The sequence below is a fragment of the Thrips palmi genome, unplaced genomic scaffold (assembly GCF_012932325.1).
Source record: "Thrips palmi isolate BJ-2018 unplaced genomic scaffold, TpBJ-2018v1 HiC_scaffold_5, whole genome shotgun sequence".
Classification (NCBI taxonomy): domain Eukaryota; kingdom Metazoa; phylum Arthropoda; class Insecta; order Thysanoptera; family Thripidae; genus Thrips; species Thrips palmi.
In genome coordinates this window covers 5,212,354-5,227,406 of record NW_023144632.1, presented here as the reverse complement: position 1 = coordinate 5,227,406, position 15,053 = coordinate 5,212,354, and the positions used below count along the sequence as shown (strand labels likewise).

At 58.4% G+C, this 15,053-nt stretch overlaps 1 protein-coding gene and 4 non-coding genes across 5 annotated transcripts in view; 2 read left to right on the top strand and 3 right to left on the bottom strand.

Moving 5' to 3' along the window:
- The window catches only part of LOC117650562 (cadherin-99C), a 78,966-nt gene that overhangs the window by 3,959 nt on the left and 59,954 nt on the right, over nt 1–15,053 (bottom strand). Inside the window, exons 3-15 of the mRNA XM_034394080.1 lie at nt 14,657–14,764; nt 9,398–9,463; nt 7,661–7,839; nt 7,423–7,545; nt 2,635–2,895; nt 2,409–2,558; nt 2,113–2,331; nt 1,832–2,026; nt 1,312–1,761; nt 1,044–1,196; nt 813–953; nt 318–602; nt 63–230 (exon numbers count right to left, since the gene is read on the bottom strand). Of these exons, the coding sequence (XP_034249971.1) occupies nt 63–230; nt 318–602; nt 813–953; nt 1,044–1,196; nt 1,312–1,761; nt 1,832–2,026; nt 2,113–2,331; nt 2,409–2,558; nt 2,635–2,895; nt 7,423–7,545; nt 7,661–7,839; nt 9,398–9,463; nt 14,657–14,762 (2,496 nt within the window). The 5' untranslated portion in view covers nt 14,763–14,764. The remainder of the gene's footprint in view (nt 1–62; nt 231–317; nt 603–812; nt 954–1,043; nt 1,197–1,311; nt 1,762–1,831; nt 2,027–2,112; nt 2,332–2,408; nt 2,559–2,634; nt 2,896–7,422; nt 7,546–7,660; nt 7,840–9,397; nt 9,464–14,656; nt 14,765–15,053) is intronic.
- On the top strand, nt 3,431–3,593 carry LOC117651435. The gene has a single exon (XR_004588106.1). It is a non-coding gene; the product is annotated as a U1 spliceosomal RNA (small nuclear RNA).
- On the top strand, nt 3,993–4,133 carry LOC117651438. Its single transcript, XR_004588109.1, has one exon. It is a non-coding gene; the product is annotated as a U4 spliceosomal RNA (small nuclear RNA).
- LOC117651437 lies at nt 4,820–4,960 on the bottom strand. Its single transcript, XR_004588108.1, has one exon. It is a non-coding gene; the product is annotated as a U4 spliceosomal RNA (small nuclear RNA).
- Nucleotides 5,360–5,524, bottom strand: LOC117651436. The gene has a single exon (XR_004588107.1). It is a non-coding gene; the product is annotated as a U1 spliceosomal RNA (small nuclear RNA).

Here is a 15,053-nt window from a genome sequence, read left to right as displayed (position 1 = left end):
GCCTCCGCTGCAGGCGCTCTTCGGCTCCGGCTCCGGCAAGGACGACGGCGTGCTCCACTCACCTGCGCGACGACGTGGTCCGGCACGTTCTCCGGCACGTGGACGTCGTAAGTGAGCTGCTTGAAGACCGGCAGCTCGTCCTCCACGTCCATGACCTCGACGGTGACGGTAGCGGTGGCGAGGCGGGGATCCGGGGCGCCGTCCCTGGCCGTCACGACGAAGCGGTACTCCTGCGGGTTGAAAAAAGCCGCGTTAGTCTCTCGGAGGAACGTCGGGAACACTGGCCGATCATGTTCAATGTTCGAGCCCAAACTCACCTTCTGCTTCTCGTAGTCCAGCGCCACCTTGGTGCGCACCTCGCCGGTCATGGTGTCCACGGCGAAGGGGACGTCCTCGGGCACCGAGTAGTACACCACGGCGTTCTGGCCCTCGTCCGCGTCGTTGGCGTGCACCGAGCCCACCGTCTGGTTGGCCTCGCCCTCGCGCACCCGGAACACGTAGGGCAGCCCCACGAACTCGGGGTTCTTGTCGTTGATGTCCGTCACCTTAATGTTGACCGTCGCCGTGCTCGACAGACCACCCGTGTCTTCGGCCTTGATGAGCTGAGGAGGCAAATTCAATCAACGCCAGTCGGGAACGAGCCGTGGTGGTGAGGGGTTCATTGAGAGAAAACCGGCAGGCCGGTTCCGAACAGTGCTTGTCGTTCTCTCTCTCTTACACACCTCAATGGGACGGCGCTGTGCGAGAGACAGCGATACGAAAGCACTGTTCGGAGTGACGCTAACGACCGCGTGCCTTCCACTTCCACTCACCAGCTGGTATCTGGTGAGGTCCTCGCGGTCCAGTTTCCGGATGATGGTGATGACCCCCGTCTTGTCGCCGATGGCGAACTGCCTCAGGTCGTTGCCGCTCACGATGGAGTAGGACACGGGGTCGTCCTCGGGGTCCTTGGCCTGCGGCGGGGAGAGTGGAGTGAGTGTGATTACATGTTGCTGCACGCTGCAGACTGCACACGCTCCGAGTGTGTTTTGCGGCGTACTTACCGTAATGGTGGCCACCGTGGTGTTGATGGCGGCGCCCTCGCTGACCTGCACCTCGTAGACGGACTGCTGGAACACGGGGCTGCGCGTGTTGGGCCCGGGGACGACCTTCACCTCCACGATGGTCTGGCTGGACCGGCCGCCAGTGTCGGTCGCCTGCAAACGCGGAGGTTGAGTTTGACATTCAGCCGGGCGTGGGACATGGTTGCACTGGCGAGGAGCATCGCCCCGTCGCCACTCCGTCGCCACTCCGGCAAACATCGCCACGCACCTGCACCGTGATGCTGTACTGCTCGCCGGCGTTGAGCTTCCCCATGGTCTCGATCAGCCCGGTGTCGGGGTCAATGACAAACTTGAGGCGGCCGTTGTTGGACACGTGGTAGATGCTGTACGTGACCAGGGCGTTGTCGCCCTCGTCGTTGTCCGTGGCCTCCACCTTGATGACCTCCCTCTTGCCGTCGCCGGCCTGCACGGACACGGGCGGGATCATCGGCAGGCGCGGCGCGTTGTCGTTGACGTCGGTCAGGGTGACGGTGAGCGACAGCGGCGAGCTGGCGGCGTTGCCGCCCTTCTCGCGCGCCACCACCTGGAAGCGGAACTTGCCCGGGCTGGGCGGGTCGCGGTCCAGGTCCTCCTCGTTGACCGCCAGCACGCCCTTCTCGATGCGGAAGAAGTTGGTCGTCAGCTCGAAGGTGTAGGTGGGCTTGGGGTCCTCGGGGCCCTGCGAACAGCGACAAACAGCGTTAGTGCACACAAGGACAACACACATTACGGCGGTGTCCGTGACTCACCAGGTCGGCGTCGGTGACGGTGAAGGAGATGGGCCTGCCGTTCACGTCCAGGATCTGCGTGCCGACCGGGGAGTTCTCCTCCACGTAACCCTCCGTGGCCGTGGCGATGATTTCCGGCGGGTTCACGTCCACGGGCTTCACAGTGATCTCCAGCTTGGCGGTCGCGAACCTCTTGGCCTCGGACACCTCAGCGGCCTGAGTGGACACAGTGGACACATCACGTCATTGGACAAAAGAAGGGGGTGAGTCGCGGTCACCCGACGGCCTGGATCCCCACGCACCTTGATGATGAGGTGGAACTTCTTGGTGACGGAGGTGTCGACGGGCTGCGTCTGCCGCACGGCTCCCGTCTGCGGGTTGATCTCGAAGTAGTCCCTGAAGCTGGCCGGCGAGCCGCTGAGGAAGGAGTAGGCGATGGGCGAGTTGATGGAGTCCATGTCCACGGCCTGGATCTTCTCCGGCGACACGTGCAGCACGCCCGCCAGCCTGCCGCTCTGCACCTACGGCACCAAGGGGGCAAGGGCGTCAGGCAAGAGCTAAAACAACGACGACTCGAGAAAATGACGTCGCAACGAACCGATGCCGTGTACTCCGGGTTGATGCAGGCGCCGTCCAGCAGCATGCAGCCCTGGTAGATGAAGCTCGGGTCCTGGTCGTCGTCGTCGCGGACGTTGACGGTGAGCGTCGCGCTGCTCGACAGCCTCTCGGACGAGTTGCGCGCGCGGTCCTGCGGGGACAGACAAGCACGCGTCAGGCACAGCGCCATAGTTTTAGGAGTGGTGATGGTTTCACGTGGGGCTTACCGTGGCCATGATGGTGACTAGGTAGCGCTGCGTGCGCTCGTAGTCCAGCGACCGGTTGACGGTGACCTGGCCCTGATGAGGCAGGTTGATGGTGAAGTAGCCGTAGCCGTCGGCGTAGTGCGTGCGGGGCTGGGCCTGGTGGGCGGCGGTCACGGCCGCGGCGTCGCCGGGCACCACCATGTACTCCATGAGCCCGTTGACGCCCGCGTCCGCGTCCGTGGCCTGCACGCCCTGAAAGATCGTGGTCCCCACGGGCGTAAGCTGCAACAAACACATGGAATCTATCAGAACAACTTCGGTCGTTCAGCTTGCGAAGTTTTGGGACGTTTTGGGACACCCTCATCTCTAAACGGAACCATAAGAGTGGGCGCAGGTATGGACCCAAAAATCCTTATCCATTACCCTTTATCCATCTCATCTCGCGGACACTAGCTGGTCTGCGTCCGCGCCAGTTGGCGGCGACTTCCCCTCCCGTCCCCATCATCCTACCCCCGGACTTCCCGGACGCAGCCGCGCGGCGGAGCTTGCCGGCGGCGCCGCCAGATGGCCCGCCCGCGCGGCGGAGGGCGCGGCGATGGCAAATGTTGTATTTGGGGCTGTGGCCGTGGCTGGGGTGGCCGGGACGAAGGTGGTCGAGGGGGCGGGGTTGAGGCCGAGGCCCCTGGAGGTGGCGGCGAGTGTGTGCGCGTGCCGAGGCCGTCGCTGCGGGCTTGCTAGAGCGGCGTCCGCGAGTGGCCAGCCGCGGGCCGCGCCGTCCGCGGCTCGGGTTAGTCGCAACAGACTTTTCTTGTTTGGCATACTTACCTGGCACAAAGGTTAACCGTGAACACTAAGGCGGTTCCTTCAGGGTGAGGCCTGTCCATTGCACTTCGGGCGGGCTGACCTCTGCGAGTATCCCTAATGTGGATACCTCGGGTGCACAATTTTTGATAGTCGGGACTGCGTACGCGCGGTCCCGGATAATCCACACATTCATTTCCTGTAGGAAGCCGGCGTTGTGTACATTTGGCGCCAATTCGAGGCGACATCTGCTTTTCCCAACAATTCTCGTTTCATCGCGTCTGTCTTTGCCTTGTTGTGGGGCGCCACGCCTCGTGGCCCGCCCCCTCACTTGTTCCTGCTTTTTCGGCAAATGTTCAAGTAGCTTGTGTCGTGAACCACCACATTACACGGCGGGGGGAATTTCCCAGTGGTTTCCCCCCAAGCCTTCTCCCCTCGCGGTGCGCGCGATGCCGTCCGTGGTCCGTCATCTGGAGTCGCTCGAGAGATGGCGCCGCGGTCGTCTTTGGACCGCTCGCTCGCGGTGAGTTCTAGCGCTCGCGCCTTACATATACTGCCTGGAGTGCACACTTTCAACTAACTTTGCGCAGTGGCGATATCGTAACCAATGAGGTTTATCCGAGGTGCGATTATTGCTAGTTGAAAACTTTTACCAATACCCCGCCTGTTGGACTTGCAATACAGTCCGACGTGGCAATTTTTGGAAGCCCCTACGGGGGCTCATGAGACTATCAACTTCTTCCTAAACCAGTGTACGTGAATAGTCGCCTCGGTTGCGAAGTTGTTCGTCAACCAAGGGACCAACAACTATGTTTGAGGCCACATCAACCCCCCCCCTGCAAAGAGAGTACGGCGCGGCAAGTTCTGGCGGGCGGGGAGGGGGGGGGGTAGGTAGGTAAAAGAAGTCCCGGCGTTTCCCGGCCCACGTTGGTCATCAACAGCTCCCCTAAGAAGAACGGGGTATACGTAATGCATGAAGAAACTGTAAAAAAAAAATGCTTTTGGCAGAAAAATGCTTTTGACAATATAATGCTCTTGGGCGAAGTAGATCGAGAAAAAGAACAAGAAAAACGTTGGACAAGACCCTGTTTGTGGCCAGGTTCTTCACCCTAACGAGGTACAGAAACGGGATTAGAAATGCTCTTTGCAGAAAAATCCGGAAGAAATGGTCTTTGAAGGATAGAACGAAGCGTTCTTTTACTTCTTTTACACCCGTCCCCCCGACCCACCTTTTGGCCCATAGACAACATACGTTGTCTATGTTTTGGCCAGAACTTGCCGCGCCGTACTTTAGAGTTGATGTGGCCTCAAACATAGTTGTTGGTCCCTTGGTTGACGAACAACTTCGCAACCGAGGCGACTATTCACGTACACTGGTTTAGGAAGAAGTTGATAGTCTCATGAGCCCCCGTAGGGGCTTCCAAAAATTGCCACGTCGGACTGTATTGCAAGTCCAACAGGCGGGGTATTGGTAAAAGTTTTCAACTAGCAATAATCGCACCTCGGATAAACCTCATTGGTTACGATATCGCCACTGCGCAAAGTTAATTGAAAGTGTGCACTCCAGGCAGTATATGTAAGGCGCGAGCGCTAGAACTCACCGCGAGCGAGCGGTCCAAAGACGACCGCGGCGCCATCTCTCGAGCGACTCCAGATGACGGACCACGGACGGCATCGCGCGCACCGCGAGGGGAGAAGGCTTGGGGGGAAACCACTGGGAAATTCCCCCCGCCGTGTAATGTGGTGGTTCACGACACAAGCTACTTGAACATTTGCCGAAAAAGCAGGAACAAGTGAGGGGGCGGGCCACGAGGCGTGGCGCCCCACAACAAGGCAAAGACAGACGCGATGAAACGAGAATTGTTGGGAAAAGCAGATGTCGCCTCGAATTGGCGCCAAATGTACACAACGCCGGCTTCCTACAGGAAATGAATGTGTGGATTATCCGGGGACCGCGCGTACGCAGTCCCGACTATCAAAAATTGTGCACCCGAGGTATCCACATTAGGGATACTCGCAGAGGTCAGCCCGCCCGAAGTGCAATGGACAGGCCTCACCCTGAAGGAACCCCCTTTAGTGATCACGGTTAACCTTTGTGCCAGGTAAGTATGCCAAACAAGAAAAGTCTGTTGCGACTAACCCGAGCCGCGGACGGCGCGGCCCGCGGCTGGCCACTCGCGGACGCCGCTCTAGCAAGCCCGCAGCGACGGCCTCGGCACGCGCACACACTCGCCGCCACCTCCAGGGGCCTCGGCCTCACCCCCGCCCCCTCGACCACCTTCGTCCCGGCCACCCCAGCCACGGCCACAGCCCCAAATACAACATTTGCCATCGCCGCGCCCTCCGCCGCGCGGGCGGGCCATCTGGCGGCGCCGCCGGCAAGCTCCGCCGCGCGGCTGCGTCCGGGAAGTCCGGTGGGCGGCGCCCCAGCCGCTGCAGCGGATGCCCGCCAGGCCCGCCAGGCCACGGAGTCGGGTTTCGCAGAGCGTCTTTGAATGATGTTTCTTGTGCACCGGGACACCGGGATACGGAAACGTCATCAGCCCACGTCAGCGACGTCAGCGACCACATCCCGAGACAAGACTGCTCCACTCACATAGGACGGCTCAGATGCCCCGGAAACTAAGTGCCGGCTCAATTGGCGAGACGGGCGCTGCGCTGCGCCGTGACTGCGCGATTTCAATCCTTGATGACAGGGCTGAGGACGTTTGCAGGCTGATTCGAGCTCCATTGGGGCTTGGGGGTGCGAGAGGGACAGAACAGAGCGGCGGAACGGTGAGCGGAATCAGTCCGCAGTGCCGCCGCGGCACACGACTCATGGGCTCGGCGCACGCATAGCGCAAGTCAGGCGCAAGCGCGCTGCCATTGCACTGCAAGTGGAGGCTGCGTCGCGGCGAGGCAAGGCGGCTACCACCGGCAGGGCCTTGGCGGCCTTGGCGACGACGGTCCGACGCCGGCCGCTTTGAGCGCATGGGCCAGCGGGAACAGACGGAAGGAAGCTATACCCTTGTAAGCCCGCTCTGTCTCTCTCCCCTCTGCTCTCGCCCCCACGGGACGCGCCAGGAGTGCGAGAGAGACAGAGCGAATTGGGAACCAGCCTGCTAGCCCGGGGAGGGGAGCCAGCGAGAGCGGGGGAGACTCTCCCTGGCGCTGACTGTACCTAAAGGGTCCGCGCTCGCTGCTGCTCGCTGCTTCATATACGATAATTGAGCTGTGCCGTGCGCAGTGCTCCGAAGGGGGCGGGGCGGCGCGGCGGCGGGGCGCGGCGTTCGCCTCCCGTGTAAGAGAACCGTTGTTCGGAATCATGTTTACGATCGGAACCATGTTGCCGGCGAAAGGTCTGCACCGTTACAACAAAGGACGGAAAAAGTTCGTTAGCGACGTTCTCGCTGACCGCGAGGCACCGCGAGGCACCGCCAGGCACCGCGAAAGCACGTGGCCGAGGCGCCGCCCCTTCCGGGCCTTCCGGGCCTTCCGGGCAGGTCGCCTCTCTGACCCCTCGAAACCTCGAAGCGGTTCAGCCGTCCCGTCGACAGCCACCGACAACTACTGGTCCGGAGCAGCCCGTTTCGATGCGATGGCCGCGAGGAGAAGAAAAGGAAGCAAAATCCGAAAGTGGCAAGGACCTCATAACGTGACGAAAAGAGTTTGGCGGTTTGGCCGTGTCCGTGCAGGGTCAAAGGCCACGGGCCGTGCACCCGCACGAGAAAGTGGTGCCCAGCCACCCGTGCAGCGCTGCGCGGCCTGCGCGGCCAGCCAATCGAGGAGCACGGCCGGGATGACCTCCGCCGAGACTAGCCGCGACTGGCCGCGACGTGCCCCGAACTCGCCAAAGTAACTGACAGCGAAAGTGTCTCATCACGACCGGCCCCGCCGTCGCCACGTCAGCGCCGCATCCAGACACTCGGCCTCGACGGCCACCTGGGGTGCGCGGCCAGGCGCGCTGGAGAGAGCACTCTCGAGGGCTCTCTGGCGCGCACCCTGGACAATTCCGCCAGACAAGCTTACCTCGGACACGGTGGTCTCGTACGGCAGGTTGACGAAGTGGGGCGCGTTGTCGTTGATGTCCGAGACCCTGACGATGACGGGGATGGTGCGCTTCTTCTTCGTGGCCTTCACCGTGCAGATGAGCTGCGCAATGGAAGGGAGGCTCGTTTCAGAAGAGGCGGCATTGAACCCATTTCGAAAGCCACCGCCCTGGCGGAAGGAGGGCCACTCGGGAGCGGCGGGAGGAAAGGAAGCTCACCTGGAAGACGATGTGCGACAAGTTGGACGAGTCCCTGTCCAGCGGGTGCAGCAGCTGCAGCCGCTTGCCGTTGAGGATGAACATGGGCGACCCCTTGGGGAACACCAGGTCCAGGGCGATGTCAGAGAAGGGGTCGCCCACCACGGGCAGGTCGGCGGGGCTGGTCTGCTGGTTGATTTCTGCAATGAGGAAACTACGGCTTAGACGCATTCTAACTAACTATCAATCGCAATTATGTGTATGTAATCGCAAGAAAACGTGTGATACGTTTGAAGGTCTTACTACAGGCACCCCATAAAAATCTCCAAACACTAACTCAGCCTGACCGGGGTGTGTTTGCCATCTGTTTGAACGCGCTCTGCTGCCCGCCGAACGGCGCCATCATTTCGAGATCGAAAGCAAAGAGAGGACTTCCCTTAACGGCCGCCAAGCCGAGTGTGAAAACAGCGAAACAGCGGCCCTCCCTAACGGGATGCACAACGGTTGGATAATGTGCGGTGGCAGCACCGGGCAGCACCGGGCACCACAGGCCTAACGACGTCCATGCAATACGTCTGGATTACGCGAGGCTGCGCCTCGGCTGCGCCGCAGGCCGAACTGGGCTTCGTCGCTCTGTCTCTCTCGCACCCCGACGGTACTCCCCGCGAGAGCGAGAGAGACAGAGCGACGCGAGCCATGTTCGGAATCGGCCTCCGGCTTGGGAGCACCGCGATCCGTTCCTAATTCGACCGAAACGGGCGGCAGTGGGGCGGCGGGTCGAACTGCAGGCGGCATCAAATCGACCGTATTGACCGACCGATCGGCCGGCTGGCGCTGCGGTCAGCACACTCCTGGCGTGTTGCATCACGGACAGCCACTACACCGCCACTTAAAAAAAAAACCGCGCGATGCGATACTGCCAAGGTGCTTTTGGCGTGGGAGGAAGGCCGTTGCCGAGGATCGCACTCTTCCCTTCTTTTCTTTTCGAGTGTCTCTGCCCACGCGTCTCCGAGACTCCGAGACCGCAGCGTGCAGTCCGGCAGCCCGGCGCCATTTGCGGCCGCGCTGCGAGGCGAGGACCGTAAGGACTGGCCGGCGGACCGCGGCACCGCTTCTTGCCCCTTTCCAGTTTTATAATACGTATAAAAATGGGAGGACGCAAGGGCAAGACATCCGGGAAGGTCACCAGCCTCGTCTCTCCGTGGACCAGCCGCTTAGCCAGCAACAGCCGTCAGGGCCCTCCCACGCTGGCAACAGCTAGGTCCAGCACCCCAAGTTTCAACCAACCCCTTCCTTGTTCCCACACAAATCTCAAGCATTTCTCTTCCCACGACTTTCAAGACCAAAGTTTAAAAATTTCTACGGCCCAGAGACGTCCAAAGACCATTACGAGGGGGTATGCGCTCTCTGAACCTGTGTACCGACTATTACGCTATTACGCTCTATTACGCCACAAATTAATCGGAATTTAGCTAAAAACGGCCTAAAACACACCAAAATTGATAAATATTTGACAATTTCGGCTATTACGCGACTATTACGCGTATTATTACGCGTGCTATTACAGATAGACTGAACCGACTATTACGCGAGTGCATACCCCCTCGGACCATTAGGTTCAAAAATTTGATACAGGTGATCAAAAGTTGACCGATTTGTAACTCTCAGAAAATCTCCAAGAGAGTCCCACGCCCGTATTAGTACGTATTTTTGCGACTCTCCCAGACGTCTATAGTTATCCAGCGCCGCAATACTCACGAGGTCCCCTGCTCTCTTCGACGTCCAGGATGATGTTGGACTGGCCGGTCTCCACCTCGCATAGTCCTGCAACAGCAAAAGGCGCACTGATACACTGACGAAAAAAAAGAAAAAGAAAAATGAAGGATCCCATCGCGGTTCTGGTGGCGGCGGAGAAGAGGCAGTCCGCAGTAAATCTACGAGATAAGGGTGGCAAACCAGTGCGGGGCAATTACCACCCACATCAAGCACGATGATCAGCCAAGTTGGAAAAAGGGAAGAAAAAACTCAAACCCGAATACAATTAACGTCATTTCTGTTCGATTCTGAGACAGCGAACTTTTAGGTAGATTTTGCAAAACAGCCTGCCATGGAATCGACTGGCACACAGTAAATGTCTTACAGTGAAAGGCTGCACCAATATATTATGGTGGGGATTTTCTCCATAATACCAACGAAATTCATCAAAATATCTATAAGGTACGGTGAATTCTCAATGGTATGTTACGAAGTCAGCTGCACCACCATAATACTATGGAACATTTTCATCATAATATGGAGAATCTTCACCGTGTGTAGAACATTTAGAGTGCATAGTGCGACCTTCAAAGCACTAACCAGCTTTACTGAACCAGCCACTAAAAAAACCCAGAAAGCCACGCTCTTGTCTCACGCGATGTGGCGGCGTGGCGGCGCTCTTCCCGAAACGCCCTCGCCTGTCCGCGCGCTTCCTTTATTTGCCCCCCCCCCCTTTTTTTTCTCACGCCCCGCGCGACGCGGCGACTGGCGGCGACTGGCGGCGACTGGCGGCGACGCGGCGGGAAGGTGGATGAAATTGAATATGGCCGTCACGACGCGGTGCGGCACTGGCAAGCCTGGCCGGCCGGACCGCCGTCCTTGAGAACGCCACAACGCCCCATTTATCAAGGCGCGTCTTTTGAGTCTTTTGGCGCGGAAGGAGCCTCGGCCGCGATCAATCACAAACACGCTCCGCTCATTGCGAACGGCGCTCTCTCTCTCTCTCTCTCTCTCTCTCTCTCTCTCTCTCTCTCTCTCTCTCTCTCTCTCTCTCCTCCCTCCTCTCTCTCTCTCTCTCTCCTCTCTCTCTCTCTCTCTCTCTCTCTCCTCTCTCTCTTCTCTCTCTCCTCTCCCCCTCCCTCCTCTCTCGCCGTCTCTCTCTCTCTCTCTCTCTCTCTCTCTCTCTCGCACACACGGGGCGTCACGCAGGCGTGCGAGAGAGACAACCGCGCGAGATGCTGTTCGGTATCAGCCGGCAGCACTCGCCACAGGACCGCCCGCCCGGCACGGCGCGGTGGGTTTTGATATTAAAACCAGGCAGGATATGAATTAAAGTTTCTATGGTTTGAAATCAACCAACTGCCTCTGTCGAGGAAATTGGCCTTGTCGACGCACCGAGCACGGCGAAGGGGTGCGTTGCGCGCCGTCTCGGCCACAATGCGCAGTGCGCGGCGCTGGCGCACTGTAGGGCAGGGCTGCTCCAGAGGACGCGTATCGCGTAATTAAAACAAATAACGAGGTAGCCTCGCGCCGGGCCGCACGGCCGGGGCGCGCCCAGGACCACCCGGACGCTTTATTAACCAAGCACCCCGTAATGCCGTAATGCGTGCCGCATCAGCTCGTAAAGTGCAAACTCACCGCGGAGCCTGGCGGAGCCCCCGTAGTGGGGTGGCCCCGCTCCCATGTGGGCGTCCTAACTGCACTTCATGACCATGGGCTGGAATTTTTTTTGGTTGTTCTGGGGACCCACCTGAACACTTTTGCCCGCAGAGGCATTTCGATTTCGCGTGCAGAGCCAAGATGGCGGCCGTTTTAACGCAAAATTGAACACTTTTGACTTGGATGCGTTTGATCCTATGGCTTCCCTCATTCTTATCCGATTTTCACGATCCAAGAATTGATTCCCACCAAGTAAGGTCCAAGGAAGACGATGCCGTTGACAGATTCACGATATCTCGACAAGTTTTGGAGCAGTAACGTGTCAAAAGTGAAACATTGGCCCCGAAAAAAGGCAACATTATTTTTGAACCTTAATACACAGTTACCTGTTAACCGTATCAAAAAATTGCCTTCTCTGTTCGTTGTGCGTCCTTTCTAGACGAGTAATTTGAGCACAAACTCCGACCTGTGCGCCAAACCGTTTACGAGATACGCCCGTTCGAAGGGTGCCGTGTCGGCCCGGCGGAGGCCGCTCTGCAGGGACTTTCCCTAAGGGGCTGATAGGCAACCCGCTCGACGGCCGCTCCCGCCAGCCGCGAATCCAGCGCTAAACGACTGTTTTTCAACGCAAATGTGGCTTGTTTAGCCTAATTAGGCTAATCGTTCTCCGTCAACGGGTGGCTGGTTTTTGGGCCTTCCTTTGGGACACCTTTGTTACGGAGTGCGATTAGCCACCTTAGTTTGGGAGCGGTATTGCAGCAAAGTTTGTCGAAACGGTATCAAATGTGTAGAAATCGTCGTTTGGGCTGACTTTGGGAAGCCACTGCGTTTAATATAAGGCGGCTAATCGCTCTCCATCAACGGGTGGCTGGTCTTTGGGCCTTCCTTTAGAACACCTTTGTTACGCAGTGCGATTAGCCGCCTTAGTTTAGGAGCGGTATTGCAACAAAGTTTGTCGAAACGGCATCAAATGTGCAGAAATCGTCGTTTGGGCTGACTTTGGGCAGCCACTGCATCTGATCTAAGGCGGCTAATCGCTCTCCCTCAACGGGGTGCTGGTCTTTGGGCCTTCCTTTAGAACACCTTTGTTACGGAGTGCGATTAGCCACCTTAGTTTGGGAGCGGTATCGCAGCAAAGTTTGTCGAAACGGTATGAAATGTGTAGAAATCGTTGTTTGGGCTGACTTTGGGAAGCCACTGCGTTGAATCTAAGGCGGCTAATCGCTCTCCATCAACGGGTGGCTGGTCTTTGGACCTTTCTTTAGAACACCTTTGTTACGGAGTGCGATTAGCCGCCTTAGTTTAGGAGCGGTATTGCAACAAAGTTTGTCGAAACGGTATCAAATGTGCAGAAATCGTCGTTTGGGCTGACTTTGGGAAGCCACTGCGTCTGATCTAAGGCGGCTAATCGCTCTCTATCAACGGGTGGGTGGTCTTTGGGCCTTCTTTTAGAACACCTTTGTTACGGAGTGTGCTTAGCCGCCTTAGTTTGGGAGCTGTATCGCAGCAAAGTGGATCAAAACGATAAAATTTTACTTTACCCAAATATACCCTATAATACGGTAAAATACCGTATTTTACCGTTATTTACGTAACTTTGAATCTTACCGGTGTTTTTACATCCCTAATCTACTTTGACCCCAACTCAGGTTAAAATCCCGTCAGGGTTAAACATAGGCGAAATTCGCACATTTCTTTATGAACCTACGGGACGGGCCAAAGTTGCCGATGTATATCGCTACTTTTCCTGTTATTTCAGTATGGTCCCCTTTTAGATGAGGTTTCATGGGTTCATATGGAATACAAGCAAGTTCTAGAACGGTGGTGAAACAAACAAGGCTAAACAAGCCACATTTGCGTTGAAAAACAGTCGTTTAGCGCTGGATTCGCGGCTGGCGGGAGCGGCCGTCGAGCGGGTTGCCTATCAGCCCCTTAGGGAAAGTCCCTGCAGAGCGGCCTCCGCCGGGCCGACACGGCACCCTTCGAACGGGCGTATCTCGTAAACGGTTTGGCGCACAGGTCGGAATTTGTGCTCAAATTACTCGTCTAGAAAGGACGCACAACGAACAGAGAAGGCAATTTTTTGATACGGTTAACAGGTAACTGTGTATTAAGGTTCAAAAAAAATATTGCCTTTTTTCGGGGCCAATTTTTCACTTTTGACACGTTACTGCTCCAAAACTTTTCGAGATATCGTAAATCTGTCAACGGCATCGTCTTCCTTGGACCTTACTTGGTGGGAATCAATTCTTGGATCGTGAAAATCGGATAAGAATGCGGGAAGCCATAGGATCAAACGCATCCAAGTCAAAAGTGTTCAATTTTGCGTTAAAACGGCCGCCATCTTGGCTCTGCACGCGAAATCGAAATGCCTCTGCGGGCAAAAGTGTTCAGGTGGGTCCCCAGAACAACCAAAAAAAATTCCAGCCCATGGTCATGAAGTGCAGTTAGGATCGGCCAGGCCACCCCACTACCGGCGGCCACAGTGTGCACAGTGTGCTCGTCGCTCCGTCCCTCTCGCACGCTTACGGGCAGCTGCTACCGGCTGCAGCGCCACCTCCAGCCGCATGCCCTGCATGTGCTTTGGCCGAGTCGAAATGCACTAATGCGCGCTACAGACACACACACACACTCACACACACGCGCACTCACACACGGCCAGCGCCGTACGGCCGTCCTGCGGCATTCGCATACAATATCTTATTCACGTGTTCTCTCTATTATTTTGCACACCATTTGCTCTGCCGGTGCAGGCCGTGCAAGCCGTGCAGGCCGCTCGCTGCCGGGATGGCCCCGCGGTCCGCTACTGTGCGCCAGCCCCCCTGCGAGTGTGTGTGCGTGCGTGTGTGTGCGTGCGAGTGACCGAATGGGCAGTTACTCGCACAGTGTTACGGTGCCCAAGGCCCGCGCTGCCGGCGCTGCGCGCAAGGTACGGCATGCGAGGTGACTGCGCACAGTGCTTCGTCGCTGTCTCCCTCGCACTCCGGGGGTGCGTGCGCGAGAGAGACAGCGACGCCGAATCCTTCACGGCAGTGTGGCCTCCGCGCGGTGCTTCTAAACCCTTGTTCATGATGGCAAAAGGAAGCTAAAAGTGAGAGGAGCGGTCTTTTTGGGCACGGCTTCCTCTCTCTCTCTCGCCCCGCGTGGGGCGTTCTCCGCCGCTTTGGAAGATTGCGGCAAAAAGACGCAGGCCAACAGAGAGTCGTGTCGATTCGGAGCGCAGCGCCAATCGCAGCGCTCCAGTGGAGCCAATTCGTAATGGCCGAGTCCGGCCGAGGCGATCGAGAGCCTGGAGGGCCTGCAGGGCCTGCAGGGCCGGCCGGACCGCCGAGGTCGCGCCCCGCCCGTCTCGCGCTGTCTCGCTGTCTCTCTCACACCCGCGAGGGCGTTCCGTGAGGGTGCGAGAGAGACAGAGCGACGGCAGGACGGCAAGGAATCGCACTGCCGTCGTACAGCTAAACCACACGCGGCGCTTCAAAGTTCACACTGCAAAGTGGGGAGTATCTTTGGGAAGTCAGCTGCGTCGTGCGCTGTGCTCCTGCGGTGTTTTTCCTGTAAACTCGAAGCCGGCCGTGGCGAAGCACGTCGGCACGCTCCACTCACCTGGTTTGGCCGCGTCGCTGGGCCCGGCGCACACGGCCAGCAAGACCGCCAGCGCGGCGTACAGGGCGTACAGCGCCCCGGCGGGGGCGGGCGGGGCTGGCCTCATGCCTGCAACAGAGAGGAAAGGCAGGGGTCACGCTGTGCTCGGCTGTGCTGCGCTTTGCGAAACTGGTGCATTTTTCTCTCGCCCTGGTGCCGCCGCTGCTGCATGCACGACCGACTCGCCGTGTAATCGATGTCAAATCAATCAGCGATCGGGGTGCTGCCGAGCCGTTCGCCGTCTCTGTCGCACCCCCAGTGGGACGCCGCGTGGGCGCGCGTGGGTGCGGCAGAGAGAGCGAAATGGCTGGGCTGAGGGGGCGGCCGCGGCACGAACCCCGCGCCGGCGGCAGCCTCC